Source organism: Grampus griseus, assembly GCF_964374135.1.
Source record: "Grampus griseus genome assembly, chromosome: 2".
NCBI lineage: Eukaryota > Metazoa > Chordata > Mammalia > Artiodactyla > Delphinidae > Grampus > Grampus griseus.
The window spans coordinates 101,166,501-101,187,861 of record NC_139018.1 but is presented as its reverse complement, the minus strand read 5'-3'; the positions used below and the strand labels follow the sequence as shown (position 1 = coordinate 101,187,861).

The 21,361-nt window shown below is 45.2% G+C and overlaps 1 protein-coding gene and 1 long non-coding RNA gene across 2 annotated transcripts in view; one reads left to right on the top strand and one right to left on the bottom strand.

Moving 5' to 3' along the window:
* MYZAP (myocardial zonula adherens protein) overlaps positions 1-21,361 on the bottom strand; it is a gene marked incomplete at its 5' end in the record, with an annotated part of 100,595 nt that overhangs the window by 39,407 nt on the left and 39,827 nt on the right. Inside the window, 4 exons of the mRNA XM_082649406.1 lie at positions 13,081-13,186; positions 14,878-14,957; positions 19,330-19,458; positions 20,438-20,563. Of these exons, the coding sequence (XP_082505532.1) occupies positions 13,081-13,186; positions 14,878-14,957; positions 19,330-19,458; positions 20,438-20,563 (441 nt within the window). The remainder of the gene's footprint in view (positions 1-13,080; positions 13,187-14,877; positions 14,958-19,329; positions 19,459-20,437; positions 20,564-21,361) is intronic.
* LOC309818291 lies at positions 9,785-12,146 on the top strand. Its single transcript, XR_014296338.1, has 3 exons — positions 9,785-10,021; positions 10,397-10,450; positions 11,703-12,146. It is a non-coding gene; the product is annotated as an uncharacterized lncRNA (long non-coding RNA).

Here is a 21,361-nt window from a genome sequence, read left to right as displayed (position 1 = left end):
GAAGATGGCTAATTGCCAATCAAAGCTTCTAATCAAAATGAGATAACCAGGGTTCTGAATTCTAGCTCAGGGTAAAGCAGTAGGATACTTGAATGTGAGCCCTTCTCAACTTTTCATGGGAAAAGTATGCTGTTCGATTATTTGAAAATTTGACAGGAAGATAGCTTGAAGATCCCCATTATTGTTATCAAAACCCCTAGAGATCCAGGGACTCAGTGAACAGACTGGGGCACGGTTGGCACAAGACAGGCAAGAACCTTCTAGAACTCACCTGGGGTTTTAGTCACCTCCCTTTGCTCCCTCTTGTCCTGACCCAGCCTTGTTTTCAATTCAGCCTCTTGTGATCTGGCAAATAGCTTTCTCCATTTCCCTCAACAAAACAGGACTCGTGTTTGATCCCCAAATACCTCACCCTGAAAAATGAGAATAATTGATATCTAATACTCTTCCTCTGAAAAGGTTTTTTATTTTTGCTGCAGTTTCTCTTAATTCATTTTAGAAGTGTTGTAACACTAATTTCATAGTTATGTATTTTTAAAGTGCATTCCCTTTGATAAAAACCACCATGGTAAGAATTTTAAAAAGAAGGTTACCCTCTTTTCCTAAAAAATAATAAAGCACAGGGATGTAAGACAAGAACAGGATCTGCCCTGCACTAATGCAGCATGAAAGAACAGTTTAAAAAGGACAAGGAAAATGGTACATTATCTCATTTTGGGGGGAGTGAAGGGGATGAATTAAGGCCACAACAAAACGAAACTGAAAAATTGCTAAATGAAGCTCTGAGTGGGGAAAATGAAAAATCAATGGAGGAATGGAGGGGAAAAGGTACATTTTTCATCTTCATGATGCTTGATTGGGTTTGTAGAAATTCATTTTCAATTAATGTGTCTTGTGGCATTCAGCCAGGCCAGATATGAACAGGGCACACATTTTAATCAATTTTTTTCTATTAAGTTTGAAGTAATATATAATAATAGAACTATACTATTCAAAAGGGTCGGTTGAAACTGGCTTCTGAGGTAAAATAATCTAATGTGGTTTGATTTCTATCTTATATTAAAGATAACCCAACTTCTGTTTAAGGAGAAATAGCACCCTGGGTGCCTGAACATGACTGGGCCATGTAAACACCAGGGAAGGATGGATAAACTGGCGTTCCAATCTGTGCATTCACTGGGAAGGAAGAAAAAGGGGTGTACAGAGTACCAGGGCTTTTGCTGGCTTAGCTCATTATCCTCAGAAACAACCCTAAGAGTCGTTATCCCCATAGACGAGGGAACTGGGGTTCCTACAGTTTCATTGTCTGTTCATTCCTTCACAATCAGCTGTGATCCCCTCTGCATCGGGCCCAGTGGGAGCACAGCAGTGAGCCAGGAAGACCTGGTCTCCACTTTCAGAGAATCAACATCCCAGTGAGGCAGTAAATGGAGAAACACACACATTAGCGCAATAAGGAAGCAGGCAGAATGACGTTAGGTCTCCCCACCTACCAAGAGACAGGATGCACCTGCCGTCTGCCGACGGGGTGAGGGAAAGGTTCAGACCACAGGGCTAAAGAGGTAACCGGCTCGTTCCAGCTTGCCCGGAACTTTCTAGGTTCTAGTCTCATGAGTCAGGAACCTTCTCATTCGCAGGCAAACCAGGACAGGTGGTCACCCTAGAGCTCGATTCCGGCAGGGCTGAGATCTAAACCCACTTCTCTTTGATGACAAGGCCCAGGCTCTTCCGTTCACACCAGCCTGATGTCCAGAGGTCTACCTTCCCTATGACGACAACCTATCGCGGCAATGCTGCCTAGAAATTAGGCCAGGCTGGGAAGAATACTGGCAGGTGATACCTTCTTTAACAAAGGATTTGCTGGAGCCCTAAGTCTTCAGGCTATTCTTTCCTCCTCTGTGACCTTATTGGAAGGTGGGATGGAGAAGTGGCAAAGAGGGTCCTCTGAGCTTCTCTATCCCTGTGCTTCCCTGGATGGGTACACTATCAGGGACAGACGACCATACACTGAGCAGGAATATCCAGGGAGAGAACTGTTTCAGGCTAAACAACTAGAGGAGGTACAGGCATCACTCATCTTATTGCACTTCATTTTATGGTGCTTTACACGTCGCATTTTTCACAAATTGAAGGTCTGTGGCAACCCTGCACTGAGCAAGGCTGTCGGCACCACTTTTCCAACAGCATTTGCTCGCTTTGTATCTCTGTGTCACACTCTGGTAATTCTTGCAATATTTTAAATCCTCCACCAGCAAAAAGATTACAACTCACTGAAGGTTCAGATGATGATTAGTGATCATTTTTCAGCAACAAAGTTTTTTCTTTTTTTTCTTTTTTTTTTTTTTGCGGTACGCAGGCCTCTCACTGTTGTGGCCTCTCCCGTTGCGGAGCACAGGCTCCGGACGTGCAGACTCAGCGGCCATGGCTCACGGGCCCAGCCGCTCCGCGGCATGTGGGATCTTCCCGGACTGGGGCACGAACCCGTGTCCCCTGCATAGGCAGGCGGACTCTCAACCACTGCGCCACCAGGGAAGCCCTTTTTATTTTTTTTTAATTTATTTATTTATTTTTGGCTGCATTGGGTCTTTGTTGGTGCGCGCCGGCTTCTCATTGCAGTGGCTTCTCTTGTTGCGGAGCACGGGCTCTAGGCACGCAGGCTTCAGTAGTTGTGGCTTGTGGGCTCTAGAGCGCAGGCTCAGTAGTTGTGGTGCATGGGCTTAGTTGCTCCGCGGCATGTGGGATCTTCCCAGACCAGGGTTTGAACCCGTGTACCCTGCATTGGCCAGCGGATTCTTAACCACTGCGCCACCAGGGAAGTCCTGAACAAAGTATTTTTAATCAGGTGTCACACTGTCTTTTTATACATAATGCTATTGCACACTTAACAGACTACAGTATAACTTTTATATGCACTGGGAAACAAAAAAGTTCATGTGATTCACTTTACTGCAATATTTGCTTTATTGCGGTGGTGTGGAACCCAACCCGCAGTATTTCTGAGGTAGGCATGTATATGGAAGCACCCAGCTCCACACCTGGCACAAAGCTGATGCTAAAAAAAAATGGGGGCTTCCCTGGTGGCGCAGTGGTTGAGAGTCTGCCTGCCGATGCAGGGGACACGGGTTCATGCCCCAGTCCGGGAGGATCCCACATGCCGCGGAGCGGCTGGGCCCGTGAGCCATGGCCGATGAGCTTGCGCGTCCGGAGCCTGTGCTCCGCGGTGGGAGAGGCCACAACAGTGAGAGGCCCGCATACTGCAAAAAAAAAAAAAAAAGGTAGTTTAAATAAATGTTCCTACTGACATATACACACTACTATATATAAAGCAGATAACTAATAAGGACCTACTGTATAGCACAGGGTACTCTACTCAGTACTCTGTAATGACCTATATGGGAAAAGAATCTAAAAAAGAGTGGATATATGTACATGTATAACTGATTCATTTTGCTGTACACCTGAGACTAACACAACTTTGTAAGTCAACTATACGCCAATAAAAAAAAATTTTTTTAAAGATGCTTATACTAGTCTTGTCAATTTTAAGACAAAACAAAAAAAATAAAGGAGGCTTTAATTACACACACACACACACACACACACACACACACACACACACACACACACACACACACACACACACACACACACACACACACACACACACACACACACACACACACACACACACACACACACCATGTTCCTAAAGTTCAGGTGCCCTGGGACATGGACCCTCAACTGTACTGACCAGGACTCTCCTGGGAGCCCCCTAGCTGCCCTCCCTGCCCCTCTCCTCTCCTGTTTGCCAAGCACGCCCTGCCAGAGACATCCCTCTGAGGCTCAGATCTGATCAGGCAATGGGGAGCCATCGAGGAATTAGGAGCTTAGTAATAAAGGACATTTTCTTGGCTTGTTGCTGGTAATCACAGCAATTAGGCCCAACCTACATTTCCAGTCTCTTCATCATTACTCCCTCCTACAATCCAGTCAAACTAGAATAATGCTCCCTGAACTCACCCTATACTTTCTGGCTTCCATGCTTTTGTTTTTTATTTATTCTGTATCTTGTCTGGCACGTCCTTTTCCACCTACTCAATCCCTGCCCAGAAAAATCTAACCCATGCTGCAAGACCCAGTCAAATTTCACCTCCTCCCTAAAGACTCCGCGCACACTAGAATTAGTGAACATTTACAGGCCCTGAGCTACACCCTTAGCGTACATTCTTTCAGTCAATCAACAATCCCTGAAGCAGGTACTACTATCATCATTCCCATTTTTTTTGATAAGGAAACTAAATGTTGGAGAAGATCAATAAGTTGCTCAAGATACAAAGCCCAGTCAGGAGCAGATGCAGGATACAAAGATTGAATTTACTTGAAGCCTACAAACTTAACCACTATGTTCTCCAGCTTGTGTGTTCCCAGCACACAGCTAATTGTCCTGCTTAACCCTTATATTCTGCCTTGAGTTATAACGAGTTTTAACGTCAACCAGAAAGTTCTTTGAGGGCTTTGAGGACTCAGGTCCATTTTTACATTTGGTTCATAAAACTTGCTTCTTAAATGTTTACCGATTGACCCATCAGAGAAAAACTCTCCGTAAGTGGAACCTAGCCCTTCATCACCCCCACTCCCACTTGTGTGTGTGAAGACTGGCTTTTCTGCAGACTTCAGCACAGAGGCAGGGGAACAGAAGTATATAAAGACAGTGGCATGAGGGAAACAACTCCAGCTTGATAAAGGTTGAATGAAAAGAATCAGTGGGGGAAGGATGGACTATCCAATAAATGGTGTTAGAGAAACCAGCTTTCCATGAGGGGAACAAAGGGTGACAGCTCTATTCATACTATATACACAAGAAATACATTCCATGTGGATTATTCTTTATTTGTTCAACAAATATTTATTGAGCACCTGCTATATGCCCGTGACTATTCCAGGTGTTAGGGATATAGCCATGAACAAAACAGACAAAAGCCACTGCACTCAGGGAGCTTACATTCTAGTGGAGGGAAACAGATAACACATAAATAAAACAGATAAGTGTAGGATATATTACAAGATGATAAGTGCTATGGAGAAAAACAGTAAGGAAGAGAACGATGGGTAAGAATGTGGGGGAGGGGTGTAATTACAGACCTAAAGATGCAAAACAAAACTCTAAAGCTTATGACAGACAAACAAGACACACAACACAGCACAGAAAGATTGATAACTTTCTACCAAAATTTAAAATGTGTATATTATACAAAACACCATAAACAAACAAAAATGACTGACAAGGAAAAGATAATGGCATTCAAATACTTTTTGACAAACGACTAATATTGGCAGTATACAGAGTTCCTAAAAATCAGCAGGGAAAAAAAGAAAAACAAACAGAAAAACGAACAAAAGATATGACCAACCAGTTCATAAGAATGGGAGACTGACAGGTGAGAAGTTTATGCTCAATGTCTGCAGTTGTAATGAGCAGTCACCAGGCTGACGCAAGTTAAAACTAAGACCAAGAGATACTATTTCACAACTGGCTAAAATTATAGTCCAACAGCACCAACAGGTGATGAGAATGTGGAGAAATCTGCCCTCATACATGACGGGTGGAAGTCTACGTACACTTTGGAGAGCAATAGGGAAATACCTAGCAGAGAAGAAACTGTGCCAACCCCAGGCCCTGGCGATTCCTCCTCTGAGTACATTCCCTAGATAAGCACAGACACATGTGTGGCATTGTTTGCAAAAGAATAAAAAATTGGAAGCAAGCTAAATGTCTATCAGTAGGGTACATTACAATATATTCATCTAATGGAATACTAGACGGCCATCAAAATGCATAATTCTGATCTATATGTAACAACTCCAAAAACAAAACTGGGGAAAAGAGTAGGTTGCAAAATAAATACAATAGAATTTATTTATATATTATAAATAAAATTTTACATACTTTTTTAAACACAGAAACCAAGCTATATGCCAACAATAAATACATGTATGTGTAGTAAAAGCATAGAAACATGGTCTGGATAGAGGCCAAATTGCCTCCGGAGGAGGTGTTAGGGCAGGATGGGGTGGAGGGTAAGAAGGGAAAAGATCCAAACTGGGAGGAGTAAAATGAGAACTTCTAATGTTTTATTTAGAAAAAAATATGAAATACGCCAAAATGCTAACATCTGTCAATTCCAGAAGAGAATACATGGGTTTGATTTCTTATCATTCTCTTTAAGTTTCTATATTTTAAATTTTTTTCCAATTATAAAAAAGTAAGAAGCAAAGAACAAGGCTGGCTTTGGAGTCAAAAATCTGGGTGTGGACCTAGCATCATCATCACTTGTGGAGAGACCACTCGCTACTTATTTTTTAAGACTCTTAAGTCTCAGTTTCCAGTAGTAAAAAATGGTGCTAATAATACCTCCCACAGAGGGTTAACGTGGGATGGGAGGGGTAGATGCACACCTACAACACATGAGGCACACCTGGCAACACATGAGGCACACCTGGCAACATGAGAAACATCCACTAGCTAGGAGTTGGATGAGGAGCACAGGCACACAGACTACTATGGGCAGAACGCGAGCACCCAGGTCTGAGAAACATTTCAGAGCCAATGAGAAACAATTCCAACAGACAGAAAGTGGGTTCGATGACATCTGCAAAGAAAAGACCTTCTCCCTTGAAAGGACAGTTTGAATTGTGAATACATTAATCAATACATGTCACACAATGACCCTGCAATACTTCTATAAAGCATACAAAAAAGGTTTACGCCATGTGAGCTTTCTGGTTACCTTCTAAAAACTTCATGCTTTAGATAAAGCAGCTGAGATTTTAAAATAAAAAAGTGGCTAATACAGTGTTAAACACCAGAATTGCAAACTGTAACATTTTCGATTACTATAAATAAATTTGGCCTCAACTTTTGAGTAGCATCTCCTTTGGGTGGGGGTGTGAGTGGCCCTGAGACAGAATCACAGCCTTACTAAGAGCCCAAGGCTTAGGATCCAGTTAGGGGTCAGGGAATGGGGTGGTAGTGCAGGGTGAGTGTGGGGCAGGGTTTGAGCACCTAACTCATGTTTGATGCAGGGAGTCAAGTTCATACCATATCACAGTCCTGGCAGGAAGGGGTGAATTTAGGGACACAGGCAAAGGCAGGGAGGAGCAGGTGGAGGGAGGTCCTCTCAGGCAGGGGACCAGGATCTAAGGAGATCCCCGATTAGCCCAGGACCCAGCATCAGGCCTAGGGGGAGGTGCAGGGGTCATCTAGGGCACAGCATTTGGGGGGCGGGGGGGAGGCACTCTCACGGTCCTGCAGACAGCCTTGGCACCTCACTCACTCTCTGCCCCAGAACATAAGGTCTACCTAGCCTCAGGGTACTATCTGTGCCCCGAAAGAGAGAAGGAACTCCAAGGGCAGGGGGGAGAGCACACAATCCTGGGAGAGAGGCCCAAGTGGGTGCCCCGCTTCCTCTAGAAGTCATTACATCCCCTTGTCTGATATTACTTCAATTTTTGAAGCTGGGTAGTGAGTCTACTCCACTAGAACAAATGCCAGTAACTTTTCCACCAGACTGAAAAACACGAGGGCAGTAAAGGTATCCCTAGAAACAGTGTAGGTCCCTACACTAGAGTGACATCCAGATTAGCGATTCTCAGATCTGACTCAAAGCTCCCTAGGGGAAGTCTGGAAACCCAGCAAGCGTATCTGGGGATCTGCATTCAGACAGAACACAGTGGAGGTAAACTGCATCAACGGTTCATACGCATGTGGGAAGTTATTCATCTGCTTCCTTTCCCATCACTACCTACTTGCTTCAGCTGGGCAGAAGCATCTAAATTAAAGACCAAAGACAACTATTGACAAGAAAGCATTTACCTGCCCACTTTGCCACGGAAAAGAGGATGGAGCGGAAAACTACCCAACGTCTAAGTGACACCCCCCCCTTAATGAACTCACTTCATTATTATTAGGCTAATACCACCCACTGACTATTACTACCACTGCTGCTACTACAATTCTCAGGGCCTGTGGCTGTCTCACGAAGCCCTCTATGAAAATAAAGCATGCATAAAGTATATTTCACTTCAGTATATTTCAGCCAAATACATTTTTTAAATTAATTAATTATTTTACTGCACGCAGGCTTTCTCTGGTTGCAGCGAACAGGAGCTACTCTTCGTTGCGGTGCGTGGGCTTCTCATTGTGGTGGCTTCTTGTTGCGGAGCACGGGCTCTAGGCACGCGGGCTTCAGTAGTTGTGGCTCATGAGATCTAGAGCACAGGCTCAGTCGTTGTGGTGCACGGGCTTAGCTGCTCCGTGGCATGTGGGATCTTCCAAGATCAGGGATCAAACCCGTGTCCCCTGCATTGGCAGGCGAATTCTTAACCACTGCACCACCAGGGAAGTCCCCATTTTTCTTTTCATCAGATATACTTCTCCTTTTCATGAAGTGAGTTGAACTGTCTATGCGTGATGATAGAAGCAAACCAAATGTTTCTTAAACAAGAAGAGTGCTAAGTTGATTAGTGCCGTTGATCTTCATTCAGAAAGGACATCCTCAGGGCCACCTCCCACATACAAATATAATCAAACTACAGAGCCACCTGGCTTATTCTGTCTTTTCTGGGGTGTGATCAGGTGGGGAGCACTTCCTCCTGGGGCGCTGGAGTCCTTCGAGCCCACTTCCCACCTCCTTGGCAGGTGTCCTTGGCACCTTTTCCATGAATAAGGCTTCATCCTCCAAGACCAGCCTCCACCTGGCACTTCCTAAATTATTTTTTAGTACTATTCTTCATCACAGTTCCCTCTTTGATGTCTAGGAACCCACGTTTCTAGAAATACTCTATGGATCTTTGAGTTCTCTTGACTCTGCAGTGTCAGGCTGTAGAAGCTGAAGTTACAGAATGTGGGTGTTTCCACAAATAACAGCCCTACGTGGCCACATTTCCTTTTCAATGTCATGTCCTTCGTGTCTTGTTCATCAGCTCATCACACACACACGCCACCTCTTCCCAGCAGAGAGAGTACAAGTGTTCTTCGAACCACGAACGATAAAAGGAACTGCTTCCGACCCAGAGCAAGCTACCATTTTGTCATCTTCCAAAGAGCCAGAGACTAAATCTGGAGAAGAGCTCGTGGGACATGATCTGGAAACAGTTCAATTGAGCAGGTTAGCGTGATGGGCTCGGTGCCACAGCTCCTTTCCCCTTCCCCCATGTGGCTAATTATCAGTGATGGAGATCACTCTGAATCCTCTAAACACAGGGTATTGGGCAAACATGTGCTTTTGCATTGTACATTTCAGCACACCACACAAGACTTTTAAAATAAATTGTGTGCTAACAAATGGCCGATCCATTTAAAAGGGAAGATTCTTGGGATGGAGAGAATTTAAATTTTTAAAATTGCTTTCCTCCAGATAATTTTCCCCTGGGCAGAAAGCTGCTTTGGTTGGCGGGGCACCGGGCCTTGATGAGAGCAGGTAAAGAGGTGTCAACGTCCTGTGGACTGAAGATGTTTAAAGATGTGTCACGTGTTCACTGCTCTGGCTGCAGGTTCCGCCCAGCCTTGTGCTCCTCCCTGATCTCCTGGTTCCTTTAACGGCAAGCTAAAGAACTCAGCGGGATTCCAGACGGCTTGTCAACAGAAGAATGAAGCCCAAGGGCAAGGACGACTGGAACTCAGCTAACACCAGATGATAAGATCCATGAGGGCAGGACCACATCTGCCCCGCTCCCCACTGGGTACCCAGCCCCACCACAGAGAAAATGCCGGTGGGTAACTGGTAAATGGATGGATGAGTGAGTTTCCTCATGAATGCTATTTTTTTCAGTCCCTCTGTATTTTCTGGCAAACCCTTGAAAGTCTAAAAGGGGCATATTTGGGCTTGTGTGTGTGTGTGTTTTTTTTTTCTTTCAGATCCAGAACCAGTCAGAAGAACTAGTGATGGGAGGGAGATGACCAATCCCTGTCTAACACCACAAAAGGAGACTTAATTTGGTACAAAGATCTAGCCAAGTGGGGGTATGTGCTCCCACACTTCACGCAGGACACTTTGTATCTTTTCTCAATGAACTTGACCCCATAAGATACATAATCCTTCATTTCAAAAGGGCCCATCCTGCCCCCTTCTTACATGCACAAATCTCTACTGAAATATACTGTCCCACCCAATGAAAAGTCATTATTGAGCTAAGGACTGCAATACCTACGCTGGTTAATTTTTATTCAATATATCATTATTATTATTATTATTATTATTAGAAATTACACTCCACTGAGGTGGAAGTAAATATGCTGCTTAACGTTTAAGGATTCCAAGAACCTCAGTAATAATACCTGGATGTTTTGAGCTAAAAAAAGAAGCCCATCATTTTAATAAACTAACTTCATTCACAGACACTGTGATTCAGATGACAGCAACAATGGATGGGAACTAGATTCCTACCCCTGGTGAGTGTGAAGCCATCACAGGGACAAGCTTTCAGACTTAATGTGAGGGAAGGAAAACTGTCCCTAACATTGGTGACACGTAAAGGTTGCCTTTATTTCCAGGTCAAATTTGTCTCAATATCTGGGTGGCTGGAGTTCACAGACAGAAAGACACTTCTCAAGTCAGAGTTCAAGATGCCACACATGACTAATTCAGCTGTCTGGATTTTTCAAACTTTGGTCCAAATGACTTGAACCAATTTAATATGTCTTTGCTGCTTTCACTCATTATGCAAAGCAATGAAAAGGCTGAGATGCTAACAACAGGCACAGCCTAGTAAACAATAGAGAATTCTTTATATAAGGAGCTTCTATCCCGACTTCTCTCCTCATAAAATGCACCCGTGATTAAAGGCTACATATACTTCCCAGGACAGCCAATACTAGAAATGTTTCCTTTATGTTGAACAGAAAGCTGAAATTTGCCACCCAGTGGCTCCAGCCTGGCTTTGCACTGCAACACAAACAAAAATATATTCCACCTTCTCCATGACCGTTTTTTAAGATGTGAATTCACCTCTCACCTCTCCCCTTTTGCCCATGTCTTGCCTGAGTGCTTCAACCACTCCCTGGATTACTGTAGTTCTCAACTCCTTTCCAGCCTGATCCTGAACATCTCAATGTGCTCATTTGTCCCTTTTCCATGGTTCTAACTTTTAAAAAAAGTATTCACATAAATGGCTACAGCAATTGAAATTTTAAACCATCCTTTTGTTGTATGAGTTAATACAGTGTACTGGACAAATACATTAATCCTTACCACCTGATTTAAGTAGTTGTTAGTTTAAATTTAGAATTAAAGCTCTCTTCCTCTGTCTCTATCTAACTGTTGAAACTCAGCTGGCCCCTAGGTGGTGCTCATTCTGACGGCGCCATCCTAAATTTCAGCCTGTCATTTCATGCCCATGGCTGGGTCTTTCAGACCACATCGTCAGCACTTACAGAAGCTCTATTTAGGAGATATTAAATCACAGGTAGTAAAGCAAGGCATGGACAGTGATCTTTATATGCTTCCCTATTTTCATATATAAATATTCCCCTACTTTCAAATTGGTATGTCTATTAGAGTCCGGAAGTCACTTAGAAAACAGAATTCTAAACTACTTGAAAATGTCTTTTAAAAAAGACCCATCATTAAACGCTTACAGATGATAACTCAATCAGAAGCCAAGGCATATGAGGTTTTGTTCACTGGTTCTCTAATATTCGACAGGGAAACAACGCAGACAGCACCCTGCAGTGAGGCAGGAGAAATGGAGTGCACCACAGCCAAGGAGCGCCACGGGGAAATGAGGGACAGCCTTGCCCCAGACTTCATGTGTGTGAAGTTCAGAAGCAGAAAAGCTATGATCTAACAGCCATGGTTCCAGAGATGCTAAATGTGACAAAGCAATGCTTTTCCTTGGGAAACACACTCCTGACAACTACCCAATGCTGATATACGGCAAGACCTACCCATCCCTGTTGCTGGCACTGTTCCTGCCTGGCAGTGCCAAGGAACTGTGAAAGTACATGCGGGGTTTCCTCATCTGAGCCTTTGTTCCCCATTCTCTTATTCTACTGAGCCCTGAGACCGACACACGGGCCAATCACACTGTGTGACTGGGTTTCTCGTTTGGGAGCAGATTTTATCTAATGTGTACGTTTATCCTACACACAATAAAAAAAAAAGGAGTCCCTGCCCATCCTCACAATTGCCTGACCTTAACTCCACTCATAGCGCCAACATTATAAATTTTTTTTCCAGTTTTTCCACTGCCAACCAAATATTTAATTAAATTGAAACCTTTTCTTTGCAAGTTAGAGAATTAGTCCCTAGGGAATACTTATCACCTTGTTAGTACTAACTGTTCTTATTTCCATCGATTTTTTAATCGAGCAAGAAAAATACACTAATATGTGATGAGCTGTACACAGCATGGACTTTCTCCTATGCAGCATCACCATGAGAGAGACAGGTACAGTGACACAAGTTAAAAGAAACTCTTTTCCTCTTAGAGAAACATAAAAGTTCAACTTACCTGTTTTTTCATTTAGAAAAACAGGATAGTAAACTATGTCCAGCATACAGTAAGCCTAAAACTTGCTTTCATGTTACATAGACAGCTAAGGAGAAAAAGGATAGTAGAAAAGAGAAAAAATGAAGAAGAAGGGACAGACAGGGAAAGGGAATGACAGAGACACACCAGACGTGGAGAAAGGACAAGAGCAGAAGCAGGGGACAGGCAGGCAGGTCCCGGGGTGCAGAGGCCTGAGCTGAAGTGAACTGTTCTTGTCACACCCTTTGGTCCCTGAGCTGCAGGCACCCATAAAGGGTACTGCTGTCCTGTGTAGGTGAGTGAGCTTATGAACCGCACCTTCCAGCTTTCTTAACTGTAACCCTTTCATCTGGGGACGGCCCTCTTTTAGAGGGATCATCACCAGTCCACAGGGGACATATGAGGACTTTCTCTGGGCCAAGATGGCAGTGGCCTGAGCTAGTTCACTGTGAGCCACAGAAGATGGAGCTGAGAGTCGTATCTGGCTCTAGGGCTGAAGTGTTCCCACCACAGGAAGCAATCCCAGGCCCAAGCCCTTTCACAGGGGCTTACCTCCTCAACCATCTGCTTGACTTTCTTCTGCTGGCAATGCACCATGTCATCTAGGTGTCGGATCCGCTCCCGGAGGCTGGCCGACGCCTCCTCCAGCCGCTGATACCTAATACAAATAGAAGAAAGAGCAAGTGAATCCTCAAGCAAAGCAACAAGGGCAGCACCCAGAGTCACCGCTTGAAGGGAATATTGCCCAGAACAAGATGCACTCTTCCTACTTTGTGTGTATCCTAGTTTATTAACTACCAATCGATCACCCCACTGTAGAAGGAAGAGAGGACCATTCTTCAAGTTCCCACTTGCAAGTTTTATCCTGTATAAGGACAGTTACTACACTTTCCAGGGGCTGAGAGAGAATTTTTTTGCACCACTTACAGATATGAGAGGCTTTTTCTTTTTGCGTTAATACAGCATTGGAACATCCAGTAATTACCACGATTAGGAAAACAGAGAAGGAGAAGAATCTAGCAATACAACAAAATATCTGAAATCAAGTGGCAGAGTCCTGGAAAGTCAGGAATTACAATTGTTCCATACATCATTTATTTTGAGAAAATGGGAAAGATGCTGCAAGACCCTCTCTCCATCAAAACAGAGCAGACCACCTCATAAAACATTTCATACTTTAAAAAAAAAAAAAAAGCACAAATTATCCTCAGACTTTACTTGGTTCAAATAAACCAAAGGAACCAGCAGATGGACTCTACAGTCCTTTGGGGCCCCTGGACTGGAGCACGGACGAAGGGTCTGGTGGTCTGCTTACCACTTCCCATCTCTGCCAGGTCCCTCCTCAGCACTATGTTAAAGACTAGGGAAGATCCCTATAACTCTGCAAACTCTGAAGTTGCACAAGAGGAAGGAGAACAGGTATCTTTTCAGCACATACTATGTGGCAGGCAGTACACCCAGAAGTTCCCTCACAGTAATACCCCAATGAGATGGGCACTCTTCACATCATTACAACTCTCCCCACTTGAAAAAAGAATTCCCATTTTACAGAGAAGCAAAGAATCTCAGGGTTGTTAAGTAACTTGCTCAAATGCTCAAAGCATCCCAACCTTGTTTTCCTTCACTAGAGGGCCGTGCGTGGCCTCGCTGCCTTCTGGTTTCCAGAAGAGGCCGTGGACTGCTCCTGCATTTCCCATGCAGGGCTTTATATACTCATAGCCAGAGGACAAGGCAAGGTTTCATTGAGGAATGTTTGGACACAAAGACATTGTAAAATTAAGTTTCCATGGCAATGGTATTAGTCACTCTTGAGTTTTCTCAACAACAAGGTGCATCCTGTGGAGCTCAAGGTTATGGAGAACATTTACAGACTGAACTCTGGTACTTGTGACAGGCTTTGACGTGTTCCACTGCACTAACACCCAGCCCTGGGTTGTAAGATGTGGCTGGAAGCTCCACGTTGGAAGCTCCCAGTCCAATGTTTTGCATGTATCAGTCTGCAATGGGTGATGACCAAACGAATGACAATGCAAGGACCAAGTGAGCCCACAAAAACACAGCATGTCCACCATCTAAATCCATTACAAGATAAAAGGGCAGGGCTTCCCTGGTGGCACAGTGGTTGGGGGTCCACCTGTCGATGCGGGGGACACAGGTTCGTGCCCTGGTCCGGGAGGATCCCGCGTGCCACGGAGCAGCTGGGCCCGTGGGCCGTGGCCGCTGGGCCTGCGCGTCCGAAGCCTGTGCTCCGCAGCGGGAGGGGCCGCAGCAGTGAAAGGCCCGCATACCACAAAAAATAAAAATAAAAAAAATAAAAAAAATAAAAAGATAAAGGGCGTTACATCTTACCTTTCTTTGTCAGAATTGGTAATTTCCGTTGACAATTCTGTTTCATGCTCCAGGAGCTGGAGTTGAAGTTGATGGCGTTCCTAAAACAGACAGACACTAATATTTAATCTATGGATCCCAAGTTGGCTGGAGAATGTACAGCAAGCAACTCCAGCACTAGTGAATTCAAGTCTATGTGACACCCATGGGTTTTATACACCCACTTGCCAGGGTCCAAACAAAGCTCAAAATGTCAAATTTACTGGTGTGTATTTACAGATGAATATCCTGGATAAAGCCATTCGAGATTTATTTTTATTTTTATTTTTTATTTATTTATTTTTTTTGCGGTACGCGGGCCTCTCACTGCTGTGGCCTCTCCCGTTGCGGAGCACAGGCTCCGGACGCGCAGGCTCAGTGGCCATGGCTCACGGGCCCAGCCGCTCCGCAGCATGTGGGATCTTCCCAGACCGGGGCACGAACCCGTGTCCCCTGCATCGGCAGGCGGACTCTCAACCACTGCGCCACCAGGGAAGCCCCAAGATTTATTTATTTATTTTTTAAAGCATTTCATCAGCCCAGGCTCAGATGTCTTGTGAAAATTTATGGTTCTAAATAACGTTAATCAATACTCTAAATCAGTGGCCTGTGATACTACAAATTTCTTGGGATTATTTTCTGAATCATCAAGAGGGTCTGGAATCCTGTAATATCCTATAAGTTAACTGGGATGGTGTGTACACGGGTGTGTTCACTGGTAAAACTACATTGTGAAAATCAGAGTAACAGTCCCCCAACAGTGTCCACATCCTAATCTCTGAAATTTGTGAATATGTTGCCTTACATGGATAAAGGAACTTTGCAGCCGTGATTAAGTTAATGGTCTTGAAAATGGGGAGGTTATCCTGGATTATCTAGTTGGGCTCGTATTAGAAGGAAGAAGTAGGGTTAGAGTCAGAAACAGACAAAGACTAGGAGATGCTACAATGCTGGCTTTGAAGCTGGAGGATGGGGCCATGAGCCAAGGAACATAGTCAGTCTCTAGAAGGGAACAAAGGCTAGGAAATGGATTCTCCTCTAGAGCTCCCAAAAGGAAGCCAGCCCTGCCAACACCTTGATTTTAGGACTTCTGACCTCCAGAACTAAAAACGATAAATCCATGATGCTTTAGGCCTCTAACTGTGGTAAACTGTTACAGTTTCAATAGGAAACCAATTCACGTATCAAGCTGTGCACTTAAGATTTGTACACTTTGCTCTGTGTGTGTGTGTGTGTGTGTGTGTGTATATATATATATAAATTTAGAAGTTTACCTAAAATAAGTAATATAAGGGACTTCCCTGGTGGTCCAGAGGTTAAGAATCCACCTTCCAATGCATGGGATGCAGGTTTGATCCCTGGTCGGAGAACTAAAATCCCACATGCTGCGGGGCAACTAAGCCCGCGTGCTCTACTGCCCATGTGCCACAACTAGAGAGAAGCCGGCGCCCCGCAACAAAAGATCCCGCACGCTGCAATGAATATCCCGCGTGCCGCAACTAAGACCCAACGCAGCCAAACAAACAAACAAATATTTTTTTAAAAAAGTAATATAAAATCTGGACACATTTCTTTGAACAAAGTGGAAAATATTAATAAAAATGTAGTGCCCACCACAACCAAAATTGCCCTAGAAATGTTACAGATGGGAGTATAATAAATTTCCTTACAATGAAGTTTATCAAATTCTGCTCATTAATTGGGAGGAGACTATTCTACTTTAGGTCCTTCTCTAAGTATGGCCATGCCTCCTCTTTAACCTCAGACGTTCTCCCCAACAAGCTCTGGCTACTGATACACATTCCAAACGTCTTTTCCACCAAATACTCAAAGCAGATCCTTGAAACTGTAGCCCCCTCAACTTCTGAAGCTGTAAGCAGTGGCAGACCGAGGGCAGACCAGAGCTGGGGAGCAGTACACCACGGGAGGAAGGGTGTGTTATCATCGATGTCCTTAGAATAATGAAGGAAGATCGACTTTTCAGTGGGGTGTTATTACTGCTTTTAAATCTCTACAGCGAATGCACATTCTTACTGTCCCCACGGGTTCTGCCACTGGCTGGAAGTTTACATTAGCCCTGAAATAATGATGACACTAACAAGCGAGCTTTCCCTCAGACTCCCCAGAAAGCTGTCTTAAAGTAGGGCAAGGCCTGACTTACAGCATACTTTAAAATTCGATTTTTTTCTAAATTGAGGTACAACAAATCTTGAGTATTGCACAATCAATACATTTGTATACACATTACCTGGTGAAACCACCACTGAGATCAAGGCATAAAATATTATCTATTCTGCAGAAGGGTCTCTGATAGAACACACTCCTTACAAGACTTCTACCGATCAGGAAAAAAAGGTGTTTGGGACGCAATGCTGAGAACAGTAAACTAAGGGATACAGCACAGAAGTCATTCAAAAGGACATGGTTTGTCCTCAAGAAAAACCCCAAAATAGGTGAGAACAGGAATACAAACTCTGTGGGCATGCTGTTCACATCCTGTGTGACAGAGATTTGGCACAGTTCCTGCTGTCCCAGATTTATCCCTGAAGGGGGAAAAACAGTAAATGGGTAATCTAATCTTAGCTAAATAAAGCAAGCATTTCGCTAGCTTAAATGGGAAAGATTAAGAGGAAGGACAATAGATTTTCAATCACTAAAGAAAAAGCCAAGAGGATGTGGGGAACATTTTGTGTCACACAAACGCTGGCAGGGATGGCCGGCCTTACCAACACCAGCCTGGCCCCCAGCCATATGGCCCTCACCCGGGCTGCACGTGCATATCAGTGGGAAAAAGCTAGGAACTTTCAGAATCGCAAGGGTATAAAGACACTCAGCTGTAGAACAGGTCCAGCTGAAGAAGCAGCTGACACCAGGGGCAGACCTTTATGCAAGTAACAACGTAAAAATCAGGGCCACACATTGGTGAGCCCCGACTTTATACATGCCAGGCACCGCGCTGAGCACTTGGCACGGATTTTTCTCGTGTACTCCTCACAGAAGGCCTAAGAATAAGAATGACTATTGTCAGCATTTTACAGAAGAGGAAACTGAATTTGGAAAAGTCAAGTAACTGCCCACAATGAGAAAGAGAGGCAAGACTCAAACCCTAGGTCTGTCTGATCCTAAAACCCATGTTCTTAACCAGCACACGGACAGTCTGTCTGTACATCTCCCCGTGCTGCCCGCTCACCTGGCTTCTGCTTGCTGCAGGACAGTCTGTCACCCAGGGGGAGTGTGTGCTTTAACCAGCACCGCCTGCTGTTGTAGGAGAGTGGGGATGTGGGAGATAGCTCCCCCACGTTCTAGAAAATGCCCTCGTTGCCCAATCATTATGACCGCCACCTCCAGCCAATGCTGACGTTAGCCCTAACTATGCCACTTACCCGCTCTTCAATACCACATGGGATTCTGCTTTCCCAGAGGGTGGAGGTGAAATTGTAATTGACTCTCTATTTGCCCAAGTCCCTCCCCAAAAAAGATGTTACCCACAACAGGAGCCCCCCACCAGCCCCGAAGCTCCCCAGTATTGCATTTAAGGCTGTTCCCAAGCTGCAGGGGACGGTGGAGGGAATCGTGCCGCAGACACCACGGGTCGGCCCTCTTCTCAGAATCACCCGGGAGCCCAGCTGTTGACCCTGCTCACACTGTCACTCCCCCTCCCGCCATCGTCAGCCTTGGGATTCTCAGCATCCAGCGTGAGTGAGTTACGGGATGCTGATGGGTGAGGTCTCGGCCGGTCAGGGCTGTTCTGCAAACCCATGCCACGAGAGAGCCACTTTCCAGGAAGCAGCCACAGCCCTAGCCTTCAACTACCCCCCTCCCCCAGCAGCGAGCCGTCACCTGCTAAAGGTCACCCGCCCTTTCTCTTTTTTCTCTTTCCTCTCTCCCACCCCTCCTTCCCGTTTCTCCACTTCCTGCCTAATTTCCAGGCTCCCTCTTCCCTTTCTCTAGACTGGCTCATTATCTGGGCAGAGCTCCTGCCTTCTGCAGGCCTCCCCCACAAACCCACAGAGAAAGGCAAGTGTCCCGCACTCCGACACAGAGTGTCAGAGAAAAGCCAACCCGTCAGACCCAGGCAGGGCTTGGGGTGTCGCTGTAACGTCGAAATAGGGCTTGCCTGCTCAACAAGTAATCTAAGTTCATGCTTGGGGCCCCAGCAAAGCAAGGCTGCTAAAATATTAGTTTCTGTAAATAATTTTGTACGTAATGTTTTTTGAAGCATCAAAATTTTCACTGTGGGAAAAATGAGAACTTTGTGGGACTTCCTTATACTTTCTTCTACAGTTTTCTCTTTGGTTTTTTCAACTCACAAATTGCAGGGACGAGAGGGATCAAGTGGTGAGGGCTTCTCACACTTTGGGGCAGGCCTGCAGGGGAACTGCTGCACCGCACGAGAGGCTGGGTGAGGGGGCCCCGGGCCCCAAGCTGTGTTACCTTCTCCATGCGCTCAATCAGCCTGTCCAGCTCCCCGATCCTCTGGTCCTTCTCCTCTAGGCTGATCTCTGCCACTTGCATCTTTTTATTGGCTTCTTCGATGGCTTTCAGAAAACTATTGGTTTCTTCCTGCAAAAGAAACGCACTCTCCTCAGCAGAGCGTGGAGGAGCCTCCAATCAGGGTCCAAACAGCTCAGGCCTGGCTAAATCATCATGTCTCTTTAAAAGCATGACCTGGGGGCCTAGAAGTGTCTCACAGATCATGAACTCAAATTCCATGATTCTGGTTCTCACCCGTGAATAAAGACACATTGCATGGATTTTTAATGGGCCTACTTATTTTTTCTCCTTTTTTTCCCCTTGACTCTTTATGTCTAAAAAGAGCCTACAAATGTTATTTATCCCCTGACTAGGTGCTCAGAGTGTCACACAACCTAAACGGAATTAGGGCTGGATCTGGAATTGAATGCAGGATGCCCAGATCTTTCTCCCATATTGCAAACCACCAACTCAGTCAATCAGTCAGCACATGTATTAAGCCTGTGAGGACACAAGATAAGGCAGAATGGAGTCCCTGCCTTCAAGGAATTTATGCTCTTTTAGAGAAGCCAAGATGTGAGATATACAGCTCAGCTCCAATAAGAGGGACAAGAGAATTCCATGGCAAAGAGCAGAGAAAGTGTGGGTTTCCCAAGGACAGAGGACACTTGGAGGTGTGTGACTGGGAACGACTTCATTCGTGGAGATGCTGGCATCTTCGGGGCTTTCAGGGAGCGTAGGTAGGATCGAGGACGGGCAAGGAAGAGCAAATGGAGTGAGAAAGGGCGTGGCTGCAGGTAAGCCCAGCATCTGCTCGGATGCTGGCAAACGGTCAGACCAGCTAGAGAAAGTGGTGACTGAGGACTATTCCAAGCAGGGAAGGTGGTGAGTAAAGGGAGGGAGGGAGAAGGGAGAGCAGTGAATCGGCAAATAATAAATTCCTTGACCCGTCACCCACGTTAGAGTCCACTAACTCACCTCTAAGCACAAACCCTACCATGTAAAGCTCACCAACAATAATGCACCCCAAACTCTCTGCTATCCCATCAGCAGGTAGCACATAACACACCAGGAGCGCCTCTCTCTCAGCACTGTGCCTCTGCTGCTCTTCGTGCAGCCTTTCTTCGTACTGGCTGTACAGCTTCCTAGTCATCTCTCTCATCACCTCTGCGTTGGCTTCTTGGGAGGATTCCACCTGCAGAGAGACTCAGTTCAGAGCTACAACTCTGGTGGGCTCAGGGGGAATCCACACCTTTCACTCTGTAGGTATCAAGTGTGGACTCACGGGGGAGTGGACCCATGCCCCAGGGCTCTGCAGGAGACAGAGGCAGCAGGAACTTAACGGGGAAAGAGGTAGAAGGAAGAAGGAAGAAGGAAAAGGGGTGAGCAGGTGCAGAGAAAATTAAAGTGGCCCCTTACACTAATTTACTTGATATTATCTGGAAAAGGTGCTCCACAGGAGTGGATTTTTCAAAAGGCAGAAACGCACCTCTCTAAGTGTCAACCTTGCCCCCCAAATTTAGCCATTTTTAAACTGAATTCTCTAAAATGTATCATGCCCCACTGTCTTATTTACCTCTTTCTTCAATGACTCTTCCTGTCTAATGTTCTTTTGCTCCCGAAATTTTATCTTTTTTTTTTTTTTTTTTTTTTTTGCGGTATGCGGGCCTCTCACTGTTGTGGCCTCTCCCATTGTGGAGCACAGGCTCCGGACGCGCAGGCTCAGCGGCCATGGCTCACGGGCCCAGCCGCTCCGCGGCACGTGGGATCTTCCCAGACCGGGGCATGAACCCGTGTCCCCTGCATCGGCAGGCGGACTCTCAACCACTGCGCCACCAGGGAAGCCCTATCATCTTTTATTCTATCAGTTTTAACAAACCTTTTTCTCTAGTTAATATATCCACACTCTGATTGGCCTCAGACAGATATGCTTTTTAAATTCTTCAGTATTCTACTGTAGGCTGAAAATAAGACCACTACGTTATTAGAGTTG